Source organism: Chiloscyllium plagiosum, unplaced genomic scaffold (genome assembly GCF_037043375.1).
Source record: "Chiloscyllium plagiosum isolate Xiang-an unplaced genomic scaffold, Cpla_swu_hap1 HiC_scaffold_26, whole genome shotgun sequence".
Classification (NCBI taxonomy): domain Eukaryota; kingdom Metazoa; phylum Chordata; class Chondrichthyes; order Orectolobiformes; family Hemiscylliidae; genus Chiloscyllium; species Chiloscyllium plagiosum.
Window position 1 is genome coordinate 9,922,661 of NW_028270164.1, and position 22,286 is coordinate 9,944,946.

Here is a 22,286-nt window from a genome sequence, read left to right on the forward strand (position 1 = left end):
GCATTTGTTATTTTCAGTGCAGATTCCAGCATTTTCAGTAATTTGCTTCTATGTCTAACTAATAAAACTTGCCTCAGGATGCCTTTTTATGGCAACGTTTGGGACAATGGCTTCCACTGCCCAAGATCTGACCTGACAACAGCGCCACCCAGCCGTGTGACAGTAATACCTCATCAGAAAAAGAGAATCAGACCAGACGAGCGATGCGTTTGAAGAACAATATGCTTTTATTTTATGTTTAGTTTGTTCCTATACAAAAACAGTCAGTTTTATTTTTACAGTTTTCCCAGAGGAAACAGAATATCTGGATGGCTTGGCTATTTTGACCTCCCATGCAGTCAGTTTAAATAACCATGTTTATTAGCCTCATCTACACATTCTATGACCATCTCACGTTAACTACATTATCGTCTTAGATGCATTCTGTGGGAATGTGAGTTTCTGAGCAATTGGTATCTCTTATTCAGGGAATATATTAATATCTTTATAAACAGGAAAACAAAACTGTGCAACTTAACCCACACATTTCACTGTTTGCACAATGTCATACAAATCAAGTTTATTAGACAGACAGCATTTTTTGGTTAATGCATGTGGGTTAGTCAAACCAAACACAGAAAAAAGAAATCTCCTTCCAGAGACAGCATTTTCAATGTGAAGTGATGAAGATGATATCCAGTAGTGCTCCATGAGTCTTTGTGGAAATTACCTTTCTCTGGTCCCTCCTGAATACAATGGCTAAATGCAGCACAGGAAAAGGCCCATCAAGTCTGCAATAGCTCCTTGCGAAAGGAATCCAAAGCTAATGTCACTGTCCTGCTTTTACATTTCAGGCCAGCATTTGCTGTTGGTTCAAAAGTTTAGTCACTGGATCCTCAAAGGGAGCAGTTCTTTCTTTGCCCACACCCCGCCCCCCTCAAACACTCCTAAAAGTAAAACACCCCAAGCTCAAACAACTCTGTATAAAGATATTTTTCCAGAAGTCTCTTCTCACTTCTTCAGTGGGTTACAGTTTTAAACTGATGACCCCCCTTGGCTTTGATTCCCCAAGCAGAGGAATTGGAACCTCTTTATTCACCTTAATCCTTCATAATACTAGAAAGTAGTTAATAGAAGATTCAATGCCATATCCTTGGACTCAAGCTTGCAACAACATCCCTTGTTCAAAAACTTACAGGAGACCGGTCTGCGGAGATCCATGAGTGCGCACCACAAACAGTGTGTTGTCAGCTGGAGCACAGAGAGGAGATGTACATGATGTGGATTGGTATTTTAAATGCTGGACATATACAGCAGGGGTGGGGTGGGGGGAGGGTGAGTACTTGAAAGATGAAGATCAACACTTGAGTTGGGACCTCTCTTGAGATGTGTGTGAAGTGACTGCAGTTTAAAGAGGTAGGTTTCAATTTTAAAACCAAAATTTACTGATATGTGCAGTTCTCATTGAGGCACAGCCAAGTAGGAGATAGGAATGTTGGAGTTGGAGGTGGGGGGTGGGGGGGTGGTGGAGGTCGAAATGCTGTCTCTTTTGGTGAGATTCCCATTTAAAGAAAACATGTCATTTTATTGCCATTTCCCTGGATCTTAGTGCAGTAAACATTTTACTTCAGGGCAAGAAGAAAGCTCAACAATAACAAACAACTTAACACATATAAACTACAGGGCCTATCTATAATGATCCCATACATCTGCCCAATATAGATGAATGGTCAGATCAGTTTAGTCAAGGCTGGTGATCTCATGAAGGAGGGTTTTTTTTACTGCTGTAATGATATCTTTATTATACCTGGTTATTGTACCTTCAGGATAAGCTTGAAGGAAACATTCAAGAAAAATGATGGCAATCCTTAACACAAGTGTATATCAATGAGTAATTGCATTTATTGCCTGGTAAATCTTTAATGCACATTTCATTAATCTTCAGTCACCTGCCAAGGCCAAAATCATTATTATCCTCAGGACTTCCATCAGCTTCTCAGTTTCTAAAGGCAACACACAGCAGGAGAACAATTAGACCCTTTTCTTCAGTGACAAATCAATCACCAAGTAAATACCTCTGTATCTTGAGCAAAAACAGAAATTGCTGGTGAAACTCAGCAGGTTTGGCAGCATCCGTGAACAGAAAGCAGAGTTAATGTCTCAGGTTCAGTGACATTTCTCCAGAATCCCTGTATTTAAGTTTATTGACAGTGTGAAGGTTCATATGTTGCCAATATTATCTTGACGGACTTTTACATTCTGCTGATTCATAGAACCCCTACGGTGTGGAAACAGGCCATTTGGCCCAACAAGTCCACACCGACGCTCCAAAGCGTATCCCACCCAGACCCATTTCCCTACCCTATAACCCTATTTTTCCCATGACTAATGCCCCTAACCTAAGCATCCCTGAATACACGGCCAATTCACCTGACCTACACATCATTGGACGGTGGGACAAAACCAGAGCACCCGGAGGAAACTCACGCAGAGAATGCGCAAACTCCACACAGACAGTTGCCCGAGGCTGGAACCGAACCTCGGTCTCTGGTGCTGTGAGGCAGCAGTGCTAACCACTGAGCCATCATGCCACCCTAAATTCCAGCTCCCCAAACTCCGAAGGTCCCTCTATAATATGCCTCATTCCGAAGTCTCTTCTACAATGTTCCTCAAGGTTTGTTTCTTTGAACAGTTCACTCTGACGATCCCTAGTATGGAGGGATTGTCTTGTGAGTAAACGGTAACTAGGTTGGACTCTATTCTCTGGAAATTTGAAGAATGAGAGGTGATCTCATTCTAACCTATTGGATTCTTAATGGGTTTAACAGGGTGAATGCTGAGTGGATGTTTCCCTCATGGGAGAGCCTAGGCACAGAGGGCACAGTCTCTGAATAAAGGTGCATCAAGTTTCGACTGAAATGAGGAGGAATTTCTTCTCTTAGATGAATGTGAGTCTTTAGAACTCCTTGCCACAGAGAGCTGTGGGGGCAGAGTCATTGGGTATATTTGTGGCTGAGATAGATAGATTCATGATCAGTCGGGGAATCAAGTCTGATGGGAAAAATGCAAGAAAGTGGACGTGAGGAAGGTTGGTTCAGCCGTGATTTTATTGAATGGTGGAGCAAGCTTGAGGGGCTGAATGGCCTATTCCTGTCTCTTACTGTTTACAGATCACACCTTCAGTCAGCAGTCCCTATTATCTCCTGATGCTAGCGCTCCTTTGAGGCATCGTGAGACATCTTACTATGTGACAGCTGCTATAAAAATGAAGATTGTTATTGTTTGGAAGTACTGCTGCAAACTACAATGTTATAGCCATTACTGAAACTTGGTTGAAGGTAGGACAGGACTGGCAGCCTAACATTCCAGGGTTTAGATGTTTCAGGGTGATAGAGAGGGATGTAAAAGTGGTGGAGGAGTTGCATTACTGATTAAGGAGATGTCACAGCTGTACGAAGACAGGACATCTTGGAGACTCATCCAGTGAGACGGTATGGGTAGAACTTAGGAATAAGAAAGTTGCATTCACAATGATGGGGTTGTACAATAGACCTGCCAGTAGCCAGCTGGAGATAGAGGAACAGATATGTAAAAAGATCATGGAAAGATGTAACATTAGCAGGGTCATTCTAGTGGGTGATTTTAACTTGCACAATATTGACTGGTACTCCCTTAGTGACAGGGGAAGATAGGGCAGAATGTGTTCAATGCGTCCAGGGGTGTTTGTTGAAACAATATGTTGATAGACCAATTAGGGAACTATTTGATTTGAACTGATCTCTACTTTGGCTAGAGAGGACACGAAGATCTCTGTCAAGGCCCCAGAAATCTCCTCCCTTGCCTCCCTCAAAATCCTGGGATCAATCCCATTAGGCCCTGGGGACTTACTGCCCTTAATGTTCCTCAAGACACTATTACTTCCTCATCAAGAGTGGAGAATAGCTAATGTTGTTCCTGTGTTTAAGAAAGACAACAGGGTAAGTGGAGTTGAAATGCCCATCAGCCATGATTGAATAGCGGAGTGGACTCGATGGGTCGAATGGCCTTACTTCCGCTTCTATGTCTTATGGTCTTAACAGGGATAATCCACAAAATTATAGGCCAATCAACCTTACATCAGTGGTAGGGATATTATTGAAGAAAATTCTTAGGGACATGATTTTCTTGCATTTGGAAAGGGATGGATTTATTAGGGATAGTCAATGTGGCTTTGTGTGAAGGAGGTCTTGTCTCATAAATTTGAGCTTTTCGAGGAGATGACGAAGATGATTGATGACTGTAGGGTACATAGTTCCTTGAAAGTTGTGTTGCAGGTAGACAGGGTGGTTAAGAAGGTGTTTAGCATGCTTGTCTTCTGAGATCATTGAGTATAGGAGTTGGCACGTTGTGTTGAGGTTGTACAGGCCATAGGTGAGGCCACTTTTACAGTTCAGTTTACAATCCTGGTTACCCCGCTATAAGAAGGATATTAATAAATTGGAGGGTTCAGAAAAGATTTACCTGGATGATGCTGGGACTGGAGGCTTTGACTTATAAGGAGAGGCTGGATAGGCTGGATCCTTTTACACTGGAGCATAGGAGATTGAGGGAAGACCTTCTAGAGGTTTCTAAACTCATGATGGCCATGAATAACGTCAGTAGCAAAGGCCTTTTCGCTAGGGCAGGGGAGTTCAAAACTATGGAGCATCACACACAGAAAGCTGAAGGATTTAGTATAAAGCAGCATCATTATCCAATGTGGACACTGTTTTCACCATTAGTTGCGCTGTATTTTATTCTCTCAATTCTTTCATGGGATGAGGACATCCGGCATTTGTTACCCATCCCTAATTGCCCTTCAACTGAATGGCTTGCGAGGCCATCTCATAAGTCAACCAGATTGGCTATGGATCTGGAGTCACATGTAGGCTAGACCAGGTACAGGCAGCAGATTTCCCTTCTCTGAAGGGATATTACGAAAGTCGAATTCCTTTTACAGCGTTTATTTCGTGGTGATTAGACATTAAATTTCAGGTTTATTTGTTGAATTTAAATTCCATGAGCAGCTGTGGTGAAATGGGGACGACAACATCAGCCAAAACCTCCAGATTTCTAGCAGTGACATTAACACAAAACCACGGGCACTCGGTATTGTTACAGCTCTCCCTGCACAATTCCTGGCAGACCTGCAAAAGTGCAGCAACCAAGTCCCTGAGATACATTTATACAAAGGGCCTGTGGGGCAACTTCTTCATGCAAAGAGAGGTGCGTGTATGGAATGAGCTGCAAGACAAAGTGGTTGAGGCAGGTACAATAGCAACATTTAAAAAAGACATTCGGATAGGTACATGGATGGGAAGGGTTTAGGGGCAACTGGAACTGGCTGAATGAGCACCATGGTCAGCATGGACCCGTTTGGGCTGAAGGGCCTGTTTCCATGCTGTGTGACTCTATGACTATGACTAATCAACTGAAACAATACATGTTCATTCTATTCCCCGTCACTAAGTTGCTTCCTCAAGCATTCAGTCTTTGCTGAGCACAACTTGGTAAAAGTCATTTGCAAAAAAGGAAGGTGTTTGTAAAGTGAAATATGGCACCTCAGAATAAGGGGTGGGCTATTTAGGATGAAGAAGAAGAGAAACATCTTCATTCAAGGGATGGTTAAGTGTTGGATTTCTTGACGTCAGAGGATATGGAGATTGAATCTGGTCAAGACTGAGATTGTTAGATTTCTGCATATTAAAAATATCAAGAGATATGGGATAGTTCAGGAAAATGCTGTTAAAGTAGATTAGCCATGATCTGACTGAATGGTGGAATGGAGTTGATGGAGCTGAAAGGCCTCCTCTTGCCTCTAGTTTCTATGTTCTTATACGTCTGTTATTTACCATGGAACACCGTCCCTACCTGAGGCTAGTAAACGAATGACAACTGAAAACATCGATACATCAATTCTTGCCCCTCCACCCAATATCCTCTCCTCCACCTCAATGACCAGCATGGAAAGTCCTGTTGATAATCCATCTTAGAAATCTCACTGGCCTGGTGAGTGAATGCCTTATGACCATTGCTTGCTGGAATAAACCCATAAGCAACATTCATTAACAAGATTTGTCGAAAAAGGCTTAAAATGTGTGCTCTTCAATGTGAAAAGTGTTGTCTGTGAAACCGTAGACAAAGGGCTTGAAGATGGTTTACTGATTCACATTAAGTCATCTCCCCAGTGGTTGATTTTCCTTACTTGCTGTCACATAGACATCTTGTGGCCACAACACACAAACTATGTCAACGGTGCAGAACTTTTCATGGTGATGGTGCTATGGATCAGACCAAGAGGCATTAAGGATAAAGGGCGTGAAGACAAGAACAAATAAAGCACAGTACATCCTGATATGGCCATGTGCACAATTGGTGCAGCAATGAACATGAAAACAAGATACAATTCATGTATATCCTCCACCAGTTGCCTTGCACTACACAATCCTGTGTTCTGGAGAAGTTGTTTAACTATCACAGAAACGGGCTGAGGATGAGGTGTTTGGGATAAGGGTACTGCATGATATAGCACCAATGTCCATGAAGGAGGCAAGCTGTTCCAGTGATTTACTTGTTACCATAGAAACCATTTATTTGTTTAGCATTGCACGTGGCAGAAAACAGACAGACACTTTCTATATAAAAGACGCACATCTCTTGGAGGTGATGGGTTGGTAGGCCAAGCTTGGTATGTGTGCTAGTCCACGGTCAGTGCGCACTGGACATGTCCCTGATATCAGTCTATACCTTCAATGCTAATGGTATTTACAAATGTGTGCTCTTTCTTTTAACCTGCCAGATCAACCTCTCACGATTGAATCTGAGAAGAGCCGGGAAGTGGGGATAGAGGGTGGGAGTAGCGGCAGGATCGCAATGGCTACTGTAAATAGTTTTTACTCAGAGAAGAGTCAAGTTTCAGTTGGAGAAGGGTTGGCATTGGAGGAAAAGTGAGGGAATTTGGCAAAGAGATACAAGTCCTAATAGTGTTTGGTTTAGCTGCAGGCAGGGAGTTTGATTCTTATTGAAATACCTTAGGAAGCAAGGAATTAGCCATCTCTCAAAGGAAGGTAAAGTAATATTTGTTCCATGTAACATACACATCTCTATCACTGAAGGGAGGAGGAGGGCATTAATGGGCCATATTAAAATGTATGTAACTGATAGACCAACTGGTGCAATGGCATTACACCACTGAACCACATTCGATTCAATCCCTATTCTAGCATTCAGACATGTAAGAGTTAACTTTTAAGTTAACTCATCCAATGGAAAACTGATGGTATCGATTGGTCATGTGTTAAACAAGCATTCCACCCTATCTCTGTTGGATATTCCAACACAAAAGGTTTAATTCCCTCCACTGGACTAACCCCACACATCCTGCTCCATTATACACAGGTGAAGTCCTGAGGTTGGATTTCTGAATGGGAGCATAAGCAATTAACATAGGAATCAATCAGACTCAATTTACAACAACAAAAAATCACATGGAATTTACATTTTGAAAAATGGGCCTTCAGCGGATGTGTAAAGGCTCTTCCAGACTTGAAGAGTTTGGGTTACCAAAAACACACAAGAGTACCTTGTACGTCAATAATCTAATAGGCAGGATATCAAAGCCTAGCTAACTCTCTCCTATTCTGCCTGAAGTCAGATTGTAAACGCTCTTTGTCCGTATTTCTATCCTTTCTCTCCCATTGTGCCGAGGAAAACTTCCAGCAGTTATTCCAGCACCATTTCCCCGTCTGCTAGGAGCACATAATAGAGGAGAAGTGAGACTTGGTAGCTTTTCATGCACTCCTACATGTTACCGGCACTGCCCCAGGATCAGAGGAAGGTAACAGTCAGTCCTGAGGAAGGCTTAGCAGACCCAAAACATTTTATTGAAGGGATAAGGTCTAGTGGAGACCTTTCCTACTGTCAAATTTCATCTTCAGAACAAAGCTCAGTCCCAAAAATGAAGCCTGCAAATCCACAGTGCATTCTCCAGGAACGGTCCAGGTCTTCACAGTAACAGGAACCAACAGTGACCCCTCCCTGTATGTTGTGACCCTCAGTACAAGTAAATTGGCTCGGGTCATGATAAAGTCAGAGGGATGCTCTGATATCCCACCACGTCGCCATGTTGTCTCAAACAGAAGGTAGCCATGATGTGGAGATGCAGGTGTTGAACTGGGACGGATAAAGTCAGAAGTCACACAACACCAGGTTATAGTCCAACAGGTTTATTTGAAATCATGAGCTTTCGGACCGCTGCTCTTTTACCAGGTGAAGTGATTCGTCGAAAGCCTGTGTTTTCAATAAACCTGTTGGACTATAACCTGGTGTCATGTGACTTCTGACTCAAACAGAAGGAATCTAGTTTCAAAAATGTGAGGAAACTTGATTCCGTGTCTTAATATTTTAATCTAGACAGTTACTAACATGCGTAAGTAATGACTGGTTTAAGAAAGTAGCTGGAGTGTAGTGTGGTTAACAAAGGCAGGAGACAGCTTGAGGTTTCAATTCGTTTTGATGAATGGTGACTGTAAGCTTTTAACCAGAGTTGTTGAGGACTGGGAGTTTTGGAAAAATAAATATTGTCGGCATCACTGGCAAGGCCGGCATTTATTGTCCGTGTCTAACTTCCCTTGAATAAGTGGATAGAAGGTTCATTCTTGAACTGCTGCATTTAGTGTGGTGTCAGTACACCCACAGCACTGTTACAGAGGGATTTCAACCTGGCAACAATAAAGGTACAGTGAGATAGTTCCAGGTTAGGATGTTGAGACAGGAACTAGTGATGTTCCTGGGTATCAGCTGCCCTCATCCTTCTACAGAGGAACCTCGATTATCCAGCATTTGATTATTTGAATTTCGGATTATCTAGCAAAACAGTGTTATCCGCATTCGATTATCCACACAAAACATTCCCTGCCCATGTCATTCAGATAATCGAGGTTCCTCTGTAGATGGTACAAGCCATGGGTTTGGAAGGTGCCTTGGTGAGTCACTGCAGCGCACCCTGCAGGTGGTACACACTGTTGTTACTCGGCGTCGATGGTGGATGGAGCAGAAGTTTTAATACTATGGATGGAGTGCCAATCAAGTGGGCTGTTTTGGTCTGAAAAATGTTGAACTTCAGTGTCGTTGGATCTGCAGTCATCCAGGCTAGTGGAGAATATTCCGTCATACGAACATGTGGATAAAGTGAATAGATCGGAACTGGAAGCCGATATTTTGAAATTATCTGTATAGGAACTTGGAGCAGAAAATGGTTTTAGGTGAACATTAGGGATTATTAAGTCAAGAAAAAAATCTTGCCAGGATATGTCTAGAGATTGGCAATGCTGTTTCTATGGAAAGGGAATATAGTTTTGACTTTCAACAAGGCATTGAACTTGGCACTGGAATAATTCTTGCCTTGAAATCTCGCAAGGTACCACTTTAAGCAAGATTGAGAGCTTAACTAATGGCCACAAGTCTAAGAATTAAGACCATGTAAGTCCTAATATTATTTTATTGCTTCATTCACTTTGAGTTTTCAGGTTAATGTTACAACTTGAGTTGTCAATCCTTCTTGTCCCACTTAGAGTTATGTAGGACAGAAGTAAATACAGAACTTTGTATTACAGTGGGCGGGGCTTCAACCTGAAAGAAGAGGTGGTTGGTGATTAGTTTCAAACCTATTATTAATTGGAGAAAATCAACAGTTTACTGGAGAACATACAAGATCGAGGATTGATCATTCAAGTAAGTGAGGAGTAAGGGTCAATGCCCAGAAGACCTAAAGGAGATAGATAAGTGTTTTCAGCTACTGAAGACCAAATATTGAAAGCTGAGGTTGAGTAGAAAGGAGCTGAGTGGGGGCACAAGAAGGGGAGAGGGCTTACTTTAAGGACATGAGAAACATCACTTGGATCTGCTACATGTAAGTCAATTGTTGCAGGACTGCTAACAATGCAGCTGCTGTATGTGGAAGTGCCATCTGAACTGTCAATGTAAATGGAAAGCAGTATAATGTGAGGTGTCTGCACAGTCCTGGTTTCATTCTGTCAAGCGTCAGTTTCAGAAGCAGAGCGTTCTAAACTGCTGCTGAACGGTGAGACCAGGACATTCTGTTTTCTGCTGACTGGGGGAAGAAGTGGAGTTAATTATTCAGCAAATAGAAGTGTGCATCAATAATGAGTTCAAAGAATGCACGATAATTTTCTTTAGAAAATCACAGCACTCGGTCCTGACCTGTCAAATGGCACCTGTCAGAAATTACCTATTTTATTATGTATCACATTTAAGCAGCTCCTTAGGCACAGATAGCTTGTTTTGCTCTGACTAATCATTGCTCCAGATATATCTGCAATGCTGGCCTGCTCGACGGCTGTCTAACCCTCAATGTTAAGAAGCATATAATTTAAAATAAGGGAGATCCGAGAGGCACCAGTCAACATACAGACATTTCTCTTACATCATATTAATGTTGCTGCATCTTAAAATTAAGTACTGTTCAAAAACAAAGTGTAGTGGTAAAAATCTTCATGTTCATCCTATGTAGAGCTGTGGCCTCATGATAGCTTGAGACAAGGACAGAGCTTGCAAGTGGAATATGAGGAATCCCTAGGTAGCATCATCTATACACAATGTTAGAAATTACTCCAAAATTGTGTCACTTGCAATCTAAAATGGATGGGAAGAAAAATAGCAGTTTCCAGAATTTGTTTTTCTTACTCTTGAGAGATAGGCTACTGGGGCTTAACAGCAACACATGGAGGCTGGGGAGCTCGAGGGCGACGTTACTCCAAAGCCTGATAAATCACTCTACCTTCCACGTTGCCCCTTTCGTTAATTCTCCTTACTCTTCACGTATCCTCTCTTGCCGGCTTCATTATTTGGTCCCTCACGTTTGCCAAATCACACTTTGCTTCTGTTTTCCATATGCTCGGATATTGGTGGATAAATCAAATGTAGTTACTGTCTTGCTAGCACCTGTGCCCATATGCTTTGAGTTTTGGGTTTCACCTTACTTTTCACATTTGTGCCAAGGAATAGGCAGGATTGACTGGAGACGTAGCTTCGGAGCTGTCATTACCCTCGGTCTCCTCTTTGTCCTTTTTGACCGTGTACTGACCGATGAAGGAACCGTCCTCGCCAAAGCGAGAATTGCCATCCCCATCACCGTAGATGACTATGCTGTCATCGCTCTCCTCTTGCTTCACTGTCCCATCCACCGAAGACTGACTGCCTTGAGGCTTCTTGCTGTCTTCATTATCACTGGGTCAATATAAAGAGGATTGATGTTAATAACAGAAAGTGGCCTCCCTCCCTCCTTCCCAGTGGCGCAATTGCCACGCAATGTGCGCTTCAACAACCTAAAGGTTAGGTTTCTTCCAAATTGACCTGCTCAGAGATGTTACAGGAGCAGGTGGGACTTGAATCCAGGCATCCTGTTTTGGAGGAAGGGGCACTACTACTGATTCTTTAACCCATCAGCATAGGGCTATGGAACCTTTATGAGAAAAATATCACATGGCACTCGGTTAAGTGGATCGACAAATGATGCACATTGGGCTTTCCTCAACAGTCTCCTTTATTGGTCAGCTCGTCTTCATCACACAGCCCTAACCTTTACAATGATACCAGCGTTAGCCTGGTGAACCAGCGCATGGAACAGCATGTACAATGCAAAGCCAAATGTTCTGAAAACACTTCACAAATTAACAGCTCTCCTTACCTTTCTAGAGATCTGTGTTTCCCGTTAGTGGAATATGTAAGGCAGAGGAAGGGTGATGGAGGCATGGACAAGGCAAACAGAATAAAAAGAGATTGGTTAGGACTTCAGTATTTAACTCCCTCTGGAATTCATTTTACACTCACTTCCTTCTCTAGGAGATTTGAGAATTGAAGGATTCTCAATTGAGAAATGATCTGTGGCCCCTGATAACAATCCTGATTTAGGAAAGGTAAAAATCCACTCTAATTCTAATCCAGATTAAATCCTAATTCTAAACATAAAACAATCAACTCTAGTCCCAATTAGAAGAGTTTAGATTTCCACTGTAAATATGACAGAAGTTGATTTCGCTTCAATTTGATTCCAAAATATTACAGCCCTCAACTCTTCCTCTGCTTTAAATGAGAACCTCAAACATTGAACTGGTTTCCACATTCTTGCTCTAAACCTATCCCCTTATAAATCCATTTCAAACAGGCAGGACAAATGGAAAACCGAGACAGAAATGTCTACAAACACGTAATGACAAATCAACATTCTCAGAACAAATCAAAGCTACATTTGACATGATTGCAGATCTGAGAAAGTAGTTCCACGTCAATTCTGCCACTACAGAACCTCGGCCATTTTGATCCATTCACCTGGATTGATTGGATCACAGGAGAAGGAGGAGGCCATCCAACCCCTTGAGCCGCCTCCATCGTTCAGTAAGATCAATGACCTAACTCCACAATTGTGCCCCATTTACCTTTGGTAACTAAAGATCGATTCATCTCAGATTTAAAATTAACAAGTTGCCATTGGCAGAAAAGAATTCCAAACTTCCACCACCCTTTGCACGGCGAAATGATTCTTAATAACCCTCCTGAAAGATCAGGCTCTAATCTATGGTTATGCTCAGTAGTCCTCGACACCCCAGTCTGCAAAAATAGCTTCTTTTCCCCAGAATATTCCCATGGTATTCACTTAGCATTTTTAAAACCTTTACAGGTCTGATTAAGATACCTTCAATTGTTGGAAAGCCTACCCTCTGGCACTAAACCAAGGTCATCTCAAATCTTACTTCCCAACCATCAGCATTTGTACATGCAATCAGATAAGAAAATCAAATACTCTACATCTGACTCTACATCATATCCAGATCAGGGGATGCCAAGAAAAATGTAAATGAGTTTGGATTTCTTTTGCAAATGAATCATCTTGTTGCACAAGATAGCAGATTCTCCTTGCCATTTTTATACTTGATGCACCTTCAACATAATCGAAACCATCGTACTGAGATCTGGGCTCCTCTTTGCACACAAAAGCCAACACCTGAATGGGAATACATATATCATTTGACTTGCTCTAAGTTTCTCTGAATGAAAAGCTAGAATCTATTTTTATTAAGGCACAATGAGCACCTCAAGTCTTGGCCATTTCCCAGTTTGGTTTCTCCAGCCCAAAAGTTCAGTCCAGAAATCCAAACCAATCACATCATCTTAACTTGGCGTTTTCAATGTTCAACATGCTCTTAAGTCATTGCATTGGAAAACAGAGGGTTGCTTCATGCATGTGTACTTATGAACAGAAAAGGGTGAATGATGTGGAATGATCAGGAGCTAAACAAAATGAGACTGAAGTAATAAAACTCTCCGGGACATCCACAAGGTGCCTGGCATCTAGAAACTAGATGTTTGTCCTTAATGGCCACCCAGGCCTCAGGTTTAATTGACCCAGGTCAGTATAGTCTGTGATTGTTGCCATAGAAACTGCACATGCTTTAATATTCAGGTAGTGCTGTGACCATTATTTCCTGAAATCCAAGATCGAGAATGGAATATTATGTGGGAAGTGGTTGATTAGGGAAGGAGTTCATTTCTGTCAATCCCTTTTCATGGATGGGTTTTAAATGGGACACATTTTCTGATCTTCGATCATTTGTGCTTCAGCAATGTCACACTAAGTACTGATTTAAATGGTTTAGAATTATTCATTTAAAAATGTTTTCTATCTTAATAAAAGACAGAATAGTCACTCTGAAACATAGTGTTAACATGATAAGGATCTACCCATGCTACTGATGGGTAATATACTACTATTTCTCTATCAATTCCCTTCCACTTCACACTAAGTCTACATTTAGTAATAATTTGCAATAAGGAACATTGCTACATACATGTCAAGATGTTCTACTTAATTTAAGGATAATATGAATGGACAATCACTCTAAATAAGAAAATATAGTGTTTTCTAAGCTCAGACATTCAGTGTTAGGATCAATTTGCTAAGTCAGGTACTGTTAAATCTTCCTTTCTATACTTTGACTCCCAAAAGACTGCAACGCACAAATCCCAACTTGAGAGTCTTCATAAAGTGATTGTCAATAAAATTCCCACGCCAATACATTACATTGAACAATTGTGTAACTCTCACAGAGGAGCAGCAAGTCATTCAGCCCCTCAAATCTATTTAACTGTTCAACTGGATCATGGGATATCTTCATTCTAAGTCCATCTACACACCTTCATTCCCCAATCCTTTACACCCTTACGTACTGCTCTGTCAATCTCAGTGTTGAAATTATCAATTGACTTCCAGCCTCAATGGTCTTCCAAGGGAGTAAACTCTAGATACATCACTGCCTTGGAGAGAAAAAGTATTTTCTGGCCCAGCTTTTATTTTAAGGTTAGTCTCCCTTGCTCTTAACTCCTTTACCAGCAGAAATAGTTTCTCTCTAGCTACTCCATTAACTACTTTGATCATCTTGAACACTTTCAATTGGACCACACTTCCATTCTGAAGGGAATGTGAGTCTTGTCTGTGTAATCCAATTATCATAATTTAATAATTATTAATTATTTAATCCACGGTATCACTGTGGAGATACATGCTTTCTAGGAGATTTCCTTGCCAAGACATTAACATGCTGAGGTTGTGTGGATATTGCCTAGTATAGCTGTCCCTGACAGACGAAAGGACCAGTGCAACATTTAGCACAGTGTTGACAATTGAGACTTGAAATGGGAAAATTTGGGATCTTCCTGTGTAGCCTTGAGACCCATAAACTAGAAAATAAATGATTTTATTCATCTTCCACCTCAGCAAAGAGAGACTTTTCCCTTGCTTTGGATATTCTCTGGTTGAAAGCAATTTGCTGTCAGGGTGTTCCTGTCCCCTACCTGTAGTGATGTAGATGGGTGCTGTAAGTAATACCATTTCTTTCACGATCCCAACATCTTTACCCTAACCTAATTCATTCCTGGGATGTGGACATCATGGGTAAGAGCAGTATTTGGTGCCCATCCTTTGTTGGCCTTTGATAAGCTGGTGGTGAGTTGATTTCTTGATCTACTGTGTGATCAAGGGGTTGCTGCAATGTCTTCAGGCACAGAATTGCAAACATTTGTCTTAATGATCATGAAGGAATGGCTGACCTATACCCTAGTCAGGATGGTGTGTGATTTTGGAGCAAAATGTGGGATAAACCGAAACATGTCAAAATTAGAGAGATATTTACTGTGTAGAACTTAGTTCTGTATTGGAATAACAGGTAATATCATTAAAATTAAAAATGAGATCATATTGACGCTAGCTAGTTATTCTCTTTTGTTGTGATGGACCCTGTCTAACTTTGAGCACCTCCAAATTCTTTGATCACCTTTCCATTTCTCACTGAATAACTTCAAAATTCAGTCTTTAGCATTTGGAGTGATTCAGGACAAATATTACAGCGTTGACCCGCACCCCCCCCCCCCCAATTATAAATAAAAGTGCTTCATAATTGACCACAACCCACACAATATCTCGTGTGTAAGTTTAAAAAAAAGACTCAGATTTAGAATTCATGAGCGGGAAAGGTAATTGGTTTGTATAATTCTGAAGTTCACAGTAATACCTCTTGTCCAGCCTGGGTCTAGGGAGCGATGAACAAAGAAACATAAAGGCATTGGTGAGTGTTAATATGCACTGAGACACCTTTACAACAGAACAAGATTGGGACAATAAACAAGAAATTACAAATGCCAGGACGTGGAACACAGTAAACAGAGTGGAATGGAAATGGGAACTGGATGGGTCTCACCATTCCTTTCTGTGGTGGTGGGATGCAGTGGGTTGTGGGTATGAGGAATAGGAATCAAACAGGTTTCGAGTTTCAAATCACTATCCTACCCTCCTCCCCTGCTTCCGCCCCCCCTCCCCCACCAAACACAGTCCAACCTCTGTCAGACAATCCCTAAGTAAATCAACAGAGTGATCCATCGTCACCTGCTCATTTATGTTGAGTTGTGCATTGACCTTAGTTGGGACATTTTTGGGATTGGTTGTGACAGTCCCACATTTGGAAGAAAGAAAGGGAATGTATTAATTTTAAACCTTACTTCTGATCGCTGCATCAGGAACTGTGTTGGGGTCAGGCCCCTAGAATTCACAGTCATTTAGGTTCTCCGCTATAGTCTGTGAGAATATGAGTTTATGAAGGTATTTTGAAAGATTAGACATTTTGCAAGAATTAAGTCGCTCTCAGCTTCTCTTTAAAACTACTGCCTTGCGAAAATAAGTACACAGCTTTGATGTCTGACTGGCGCAGTATCAAAATGGCCTTGTTATTGCAAAAACTGATTGTTCTTTTCCTCCCTGCTGATATAATTTGTCTGCCGGTCCATCTCTCACTTCTTTCTAGACCCATGTGACCACGTAAACCCTTGTAAGTTGGAAATACTATAACTGTAACTCCTTTTTATTATTTTTAAACATAAAGCTTTGTTAGGTATAAAATTAAAACAGGAAATGCTGCAGACTCAGAGTTAGCATTTTCAGTACAATATGACTCTTCAGAATTTTTCAGTTTCTCTTTCCAGACACTGCTAGACCTGTTAAATTTCTCCAGCATGTTCTGTTTTTAGTTCAGATTTCCAGCATCCATAGTAATTTGCTTTTATTATCAGCTTTGTTAAGTCGTGGTTTAATATTAAGATCGCTTGTCTGAAGAATTAACACTTAAGATTTATTCCTCATCTAGTCAAATTAGAAAAAATCTTTTAACTTCTAGGTATTATTTATATTAGAACTCTTGTAGTCCTGAAGGTTTAGGGTGGTGTCATGAACTATAAAAACAGAAAACAAATTTACGCAGTAAAATAAAGCATTTGATAAGACTAAAAACAAAATAAGAGATGGGAGACCCAAGGCTGTGCCTGAACACAGAACCTGCTGCACATATTACTTTTTATTATACTTACGTTTTCACGTGCCCAACATTTATTTCTCATCCCTAATGATAAGTTTGACAAAATGAACAGAAATGTTGAAAGTCTCTTTGGGATGATCAGGAAGAGTTAGTGGGCAGCACGGTGGCACTGCTGCCTCACGGCGCCAGAGACCCGGGTTCAATTCCCGCCTCAGGCGACTGACTGTGTGGAGTTTGCACGTTCTCCCTGTGTCTGCGTGGGTTTCCTCCGGGTGCTCCGGTTTCCTCCCACAGACCAAATATGTGCAGGTCAGGTGAATTGGCCATGCTAAATTGCCCGTAGTGTTAGGTAAGGGGTAAATGTAGGGGTATGGATGGGTTGCGCTTCGGCGGGGCGGTGTGGACTTGTTGGGCCGAAGGGCCTGTTTCCACACTGTAAGTAATCTAATCTAAAAAAGTTTCTGTATGTACCCGATCAACAATAGCTGAACAGTTGGGTCTGAGTTTATTTTGAGTCATGGGTGGGCGAGGTCAAGTCCAGTGGCTGGTACCTGGTTTGAGTGAGCTTGGAGGTTTCTGGAGGAGGATGATCTGATGGTGAGGGCAACATGAGTTTCGGGACGTGGTTAAGGTTATGTCACAGCGTAGTCTCCAACATAAATCAGGACTAATGAACAAGCAGGATGAAAAGACAATTGGCTTTTTTGGTGGCAACAGGGCAGGATAAACATGACTGTAAAATAAAGCTTAAAACGGCAAAGTCACAATGGGCTCCTTCTGTGTAATATAACTTTATGATTGTCCCAATGCTGTGAGTCAAACAGCACAGATTATTGGAACACATCGTGGGAAAATATGAGGTAATACACTTTGGCAGGAATCATAAAAGAGATGAATATTATTTAAATGGAGAAAAATTGCAGGAAGCCACAGTACAAACATTGGTCTTTATATATGAATCACAAAAAGCTAGCACACCACATCCAACAGGAGGGGTTCTTGTGGTGCAGTGATAGTGTCCCAACCTTTGGACCAGGAGGACCTGCATTCAATTCTCACCTGCTCCAGAGGTGTACCATAATCTGTGTGAATGGGTTGGTTAAAAATATCTACGAGTTCAGTGGATAGTAGGGAAGACAAGTGGACTTTAGGCTTTTATATCAAAGGAAATGGAATATAAGAATTGGGTGGTCTTGCTAAAATGACTCAAGGCATTTGACCTCGCTTAGAATTCCTTGAACAATTTTGGTTGCCTTATTTAAGAAATGATAGGAGAAATGGAGGCGGGGGGGGGGGGGGGACTTGACAGGGTAAATGTTGAAAGGTTGTTTGTTCTTGTGGGAGAGTCTAGGACCAGAAGGCATCATCCCAGAGTAAAGAGTCATTTAAGACAGAGATGAGGAGGAATTTCATTTTCGGAGGGTAGTGTATCTGTGGAATTCTTTACCGTAGAGGGCTGTCGAGGCTGGGTCATTAACTATATGGAAGACTGAGATATACAGAGTTTTAATGTGAATGGGAATTGAAAATTATGGGGAAAAAGGCAGAAAAGTGAAGTTATGGATTAGGAAGTGAGCCATGATCTCATTGAAAGGTGGAGTGGCCTTGATGGGCCAAATGGCCTATTTCTACTCCTACATCTTACATTCCCATAGATGTATTAACATTTAATGCGTGATGTAAAGACTGGCTGGGCCCTGTGAAACTCTGCACAAGAATCAGTGAGTAAAGATAGTCAAATGTTTGAATGCACTTAAACTGAGGAACACCGAACTCTTAGCACCTGACATTTTATGGGTATATTTTAACAGTCGAGTTGCACCTTGTGTTAATATCTTTCCTTCACTTTTGATAAACTTGAGGTCAGAGCATCTAAATATTTTGTGGGACACTTTGCATTAACAATCAAAACTCGTGTGCATTCTGGTTATGTGGCAGATATTTGAAATCACTGATGCCAACAAATCTTGCTGTTCTGACTTCGAATATATCCCTCGTTAAGATGCCAGTGTTAAATGAACTGCTGACCCAACCCTTGCAGATGGACCTTTGACCAAGATCGAACAAACTCACTGCACAGCTTTCGTACACACAATTGGTGAGTGTGTGTGGTCTGCAGTCCCCCCACCCCCCCAAACCCTTCTTCCCACCAATGTCTGTAAATATTGATATTTCTTTGAGTGATGCAGAGTGTTGGGATCGAGATGATCATTATAGACATGAGTGCAACATCTGAAGCTTCTGATGTCTCACTTATCCCGTAAGATCCTTTATCTCAGGTGGGTCTTAATGTATTTTCCTGATGGGCTCCAACACTTTGAGACACAGGGAGAGGGGCTGAGATGACAGGGACATTCTAGGAGAGCAGATAGAACCCAATTCTTGGACTGGGCAGACCCCAATAGAACACACAAGGTTCAGTGGCTATTGGCTATCCCTGGGGAGGGGAGAGAAGGGGTAGAGTGTGGAGTGAGGGTCTCCCAATTCTAACAAAAACGTATCGATTAGATAAACACAGTGACCTACAGGTATCCATTGTCATCTTGTGAGGGCCGATTTTCTTCTGTCGTCTTAACTGGAAGGAGGAGAGGAAATGAAAGGTATAAAAATGTTATGAAACAGTAAAAAGACAGCAGAACTGGCACTTTGATAGCACCCTTTCACAACCTCAGGGTATCACAAAGAACTAAGGAAGGAATTTTAAAAATGTCGACACTGCTCTAATGTTGGAAACTTAGCAGCCAATTCACACTCAGCAAGCTCCCACTAACTGCGATGTAGTAGTGACCACAGAATCTGTTTTTTGTGTGGTTTTTGTCTAAGAGGTAACCGTTGGCGGAGACACCAGGGAGCACTCACTTGTTCTTTACAGTTGCTGCAAGTGGAATCCTTTACATTTACTGGAGGTGGCAGAGTCTCTGCTTAAAGGTTCATCGAGAATCTGACACCCCCAATTGGCACCTCACCCCTCCAGGCTCTGGTTTGGGGTTGGAAATGAATTGACTCTTAACTGCCCTCTGGAGATGGCCTTAGGAACTCAATCAGTTCCACCCCGGAAATTAGGGATAGGCAACAGGTGCTGGGCTTAAAATACTTTGAAATTACAGGAGATCTGCCTTGTCCTATTCGGAACACCAGGCTCTCTCTTTCTGGGTACACCCAGCCCAATTCCACTTGGAAAACCAGACCCTCTCCCATTGGGAATGCCAGACCTTCTCCACTGGAAACACCAGACCCTCTCTCATGGGGAACACCAGACCCTCTCTCACTGGGAACGACAGACCCTCTCTCATTGGGAACACCAGACCCTCTCCCATTGGGAACACCAGACCCTCTCCCATTGGGAACACCAGGCCCTCTCGTTTTGGCAATCCCAGTTGATCTCTGACTAGGAATACATGGCCTCTTGTGCAGGCCCACCCTCAGTTTCACATTGAGCTTTCTTACCTGGATATTTGCCTCCTCTGCTCCTCTTTATGAAGCACACAATCAACAGAATCAGCACAAGGAGTGCCACAGCACACATCAGGCCAATGAACCAGCCCTGCGTTGCGATGTCCACGTGACTATTAGTAAAAGCTGCAAGAAAATAATATCAGGACACTGTTATATTGGAGGATCCTCTCAACACCTGGGCTGACTTCACCTGAGAAACAACACCAGCCTAACATACAGTTATATTTCTCTCTCAAACCTATTTGCATGTTTTGATAAAGTTTGAAAGAGTTGCAAAATCCTACCTAAAATTCAACACCTACCTGAATACTCCTTTAATTTTCTTAAATGTCATAGTCTGCCCCTCCAGAATTAATCCAGATCGCAAACAATTCAATCAGCTGACTCCCTACTCCAACAAGTAACTTGGATGTGTTGGGACTTTGGGTGGAAGGTTGTTCCTGAAACTTGTTTTTGGAGGAGCAGCATTTGATCTTTGTTCAGACATTTCCCTGGAACGGTGGAGATGAGGAATTCGCTCCAGTAATCTTCATCCCATAACCTCCTCCATGAATTACATTGTGCCCATACCCAGGGGCACAGTGCCAATATCTAGATCCTCCAGTGTTGTGAAACCACCTAACATGAGATCGTTCAATGGAATGAGGTCCTCCATAACCATGTGGTTCCTTCAAGATCAGAAGGTCCTCCAACACATTGAGGTCCTCATATGGAATTGGTTCTTCCTACACAATGAGGTTCTCCCAGGGAATAGGATATTCCAACACATTGAGGCCCTCGCATTCTGTGCAGACCTCCAACCAATGAGGTCCTTCAATGCTATAGCATTCTGCAGCACCATGAGATCTTCCAAGACAGTGTAGCATCTCAAGCAGTGGCCTGACTGAGATCAGTTTACTATGTAGAGATACAAGCTTGCTTGTAGAATCCGCTGATGTATATAACCCCGTTGACAATTGCCTTATCAACTGGAACATCAGTGGAGCTTATAATGCAACAACTACCACACTTATTCTGATTTCACAAGATAATTGGTACAATTACAATTACACTGGCAATGCTGGGACTAACTAAATTCTACCCGAAATAAATTATCAACACAATCTGCCACACGAGCTAACCTGTTCACTGCTGATTTCACATCAAACTATAATTGTAATGGTCACTGAAACCACCAGATGGTGATAGCGTACAGTGATCAGAATAAAAGTGTCCCCAACAATTCAAAAGAGTCAACATCAGGGGGAGCAGTTTGTTGTAAAGTGAATTACCTTAAGAGATCAATACGGAGTATCCCAGCTTTGGAACATAAAGTCAAAAAGTCATAGAGATGTACAGCATGGAAACAGACCCTTCAGTCCAACTTGTCCATGCTGACCAGATATCCCAACCCAATCTAGTCCCACCTGCCAGTACCCAGCCCATATCCCTCCAAATCCTTCCTATTCATATACCCATCCAGATGCCTGTTAAATGTTGCAATTGAACCAGCCTCCACCACTTCCTCTGGCAGCTCATTCCATACATGCACCACCCTCTGCGTGAAAAAGTTGCCCCTTAGGTCCCTTCTATATCTTTCCCCTCTCACCCTAAACCTATGTCCTCACCGCAGGAAAAGACTTTGTCTGTTTATCCTATACATGCCCCTCATGATTTGATAAACCTCTATAAGGTCACCACTCAGCTTCCGATGCTCCAGGGAAAACAGCCCCAGCCTATTCAACCTCTTTCTCATGGACAAAGCCATGTTGACTATCCCTAATCAGTCCTTGCCTTTCCAAATACATGTACATCATGTCCCTCAAGATTCCCTCCAACAACTTGCCCACCAACAACGTCGGGCTCACTGGCCTATAGTTCCCTGGCTTGCCCTTACCACCCTTCTTAAACAGTGGCACCACGTTAGCCAACCTCCAGTTTTCTGGCACCTCACCTGTGACTATCGATGATACAAAT

The 22,286-nt window shown here is 42.1% G+C and overlaps 1 protein-coding gene across 1 annotated transcript in view; it reads right to left on the reverse strand.

Annotated features, from left to right (window-relative positions):
• Positions 1-204: 204 nt before the first annotated feature.
• The window catches only part of nfasca (neurofascin homolog (chicken) a), a 306,670-nt gene continuing 284,588 nt past the window's right edge, over positions 205-22,286 (reverse strand). Inside the window, exons 31-34 of the mRNA XM_087973468.1 lie at positions 20,322-20,453; positions 19,401-19,449; positions 11,705-11,716; positions 205-11,244 (exon numbers count right to left, since the gene is read on the reverse strand). Coding sequence (XP_087829594.1) covers positions 11,001-11,244; positions 11,705-11,716; positions 19,401-19,449; positions 20,322-20,453 — 437 coding nt within the window. The 3' untranslated portion in view covers positions 205-11,000. The remainder of the gene's footprint in view (positions 11,245-11,704; positions 11,717-19,400; positions 19,450-20,321; positions 20,454-22,286) is intronic.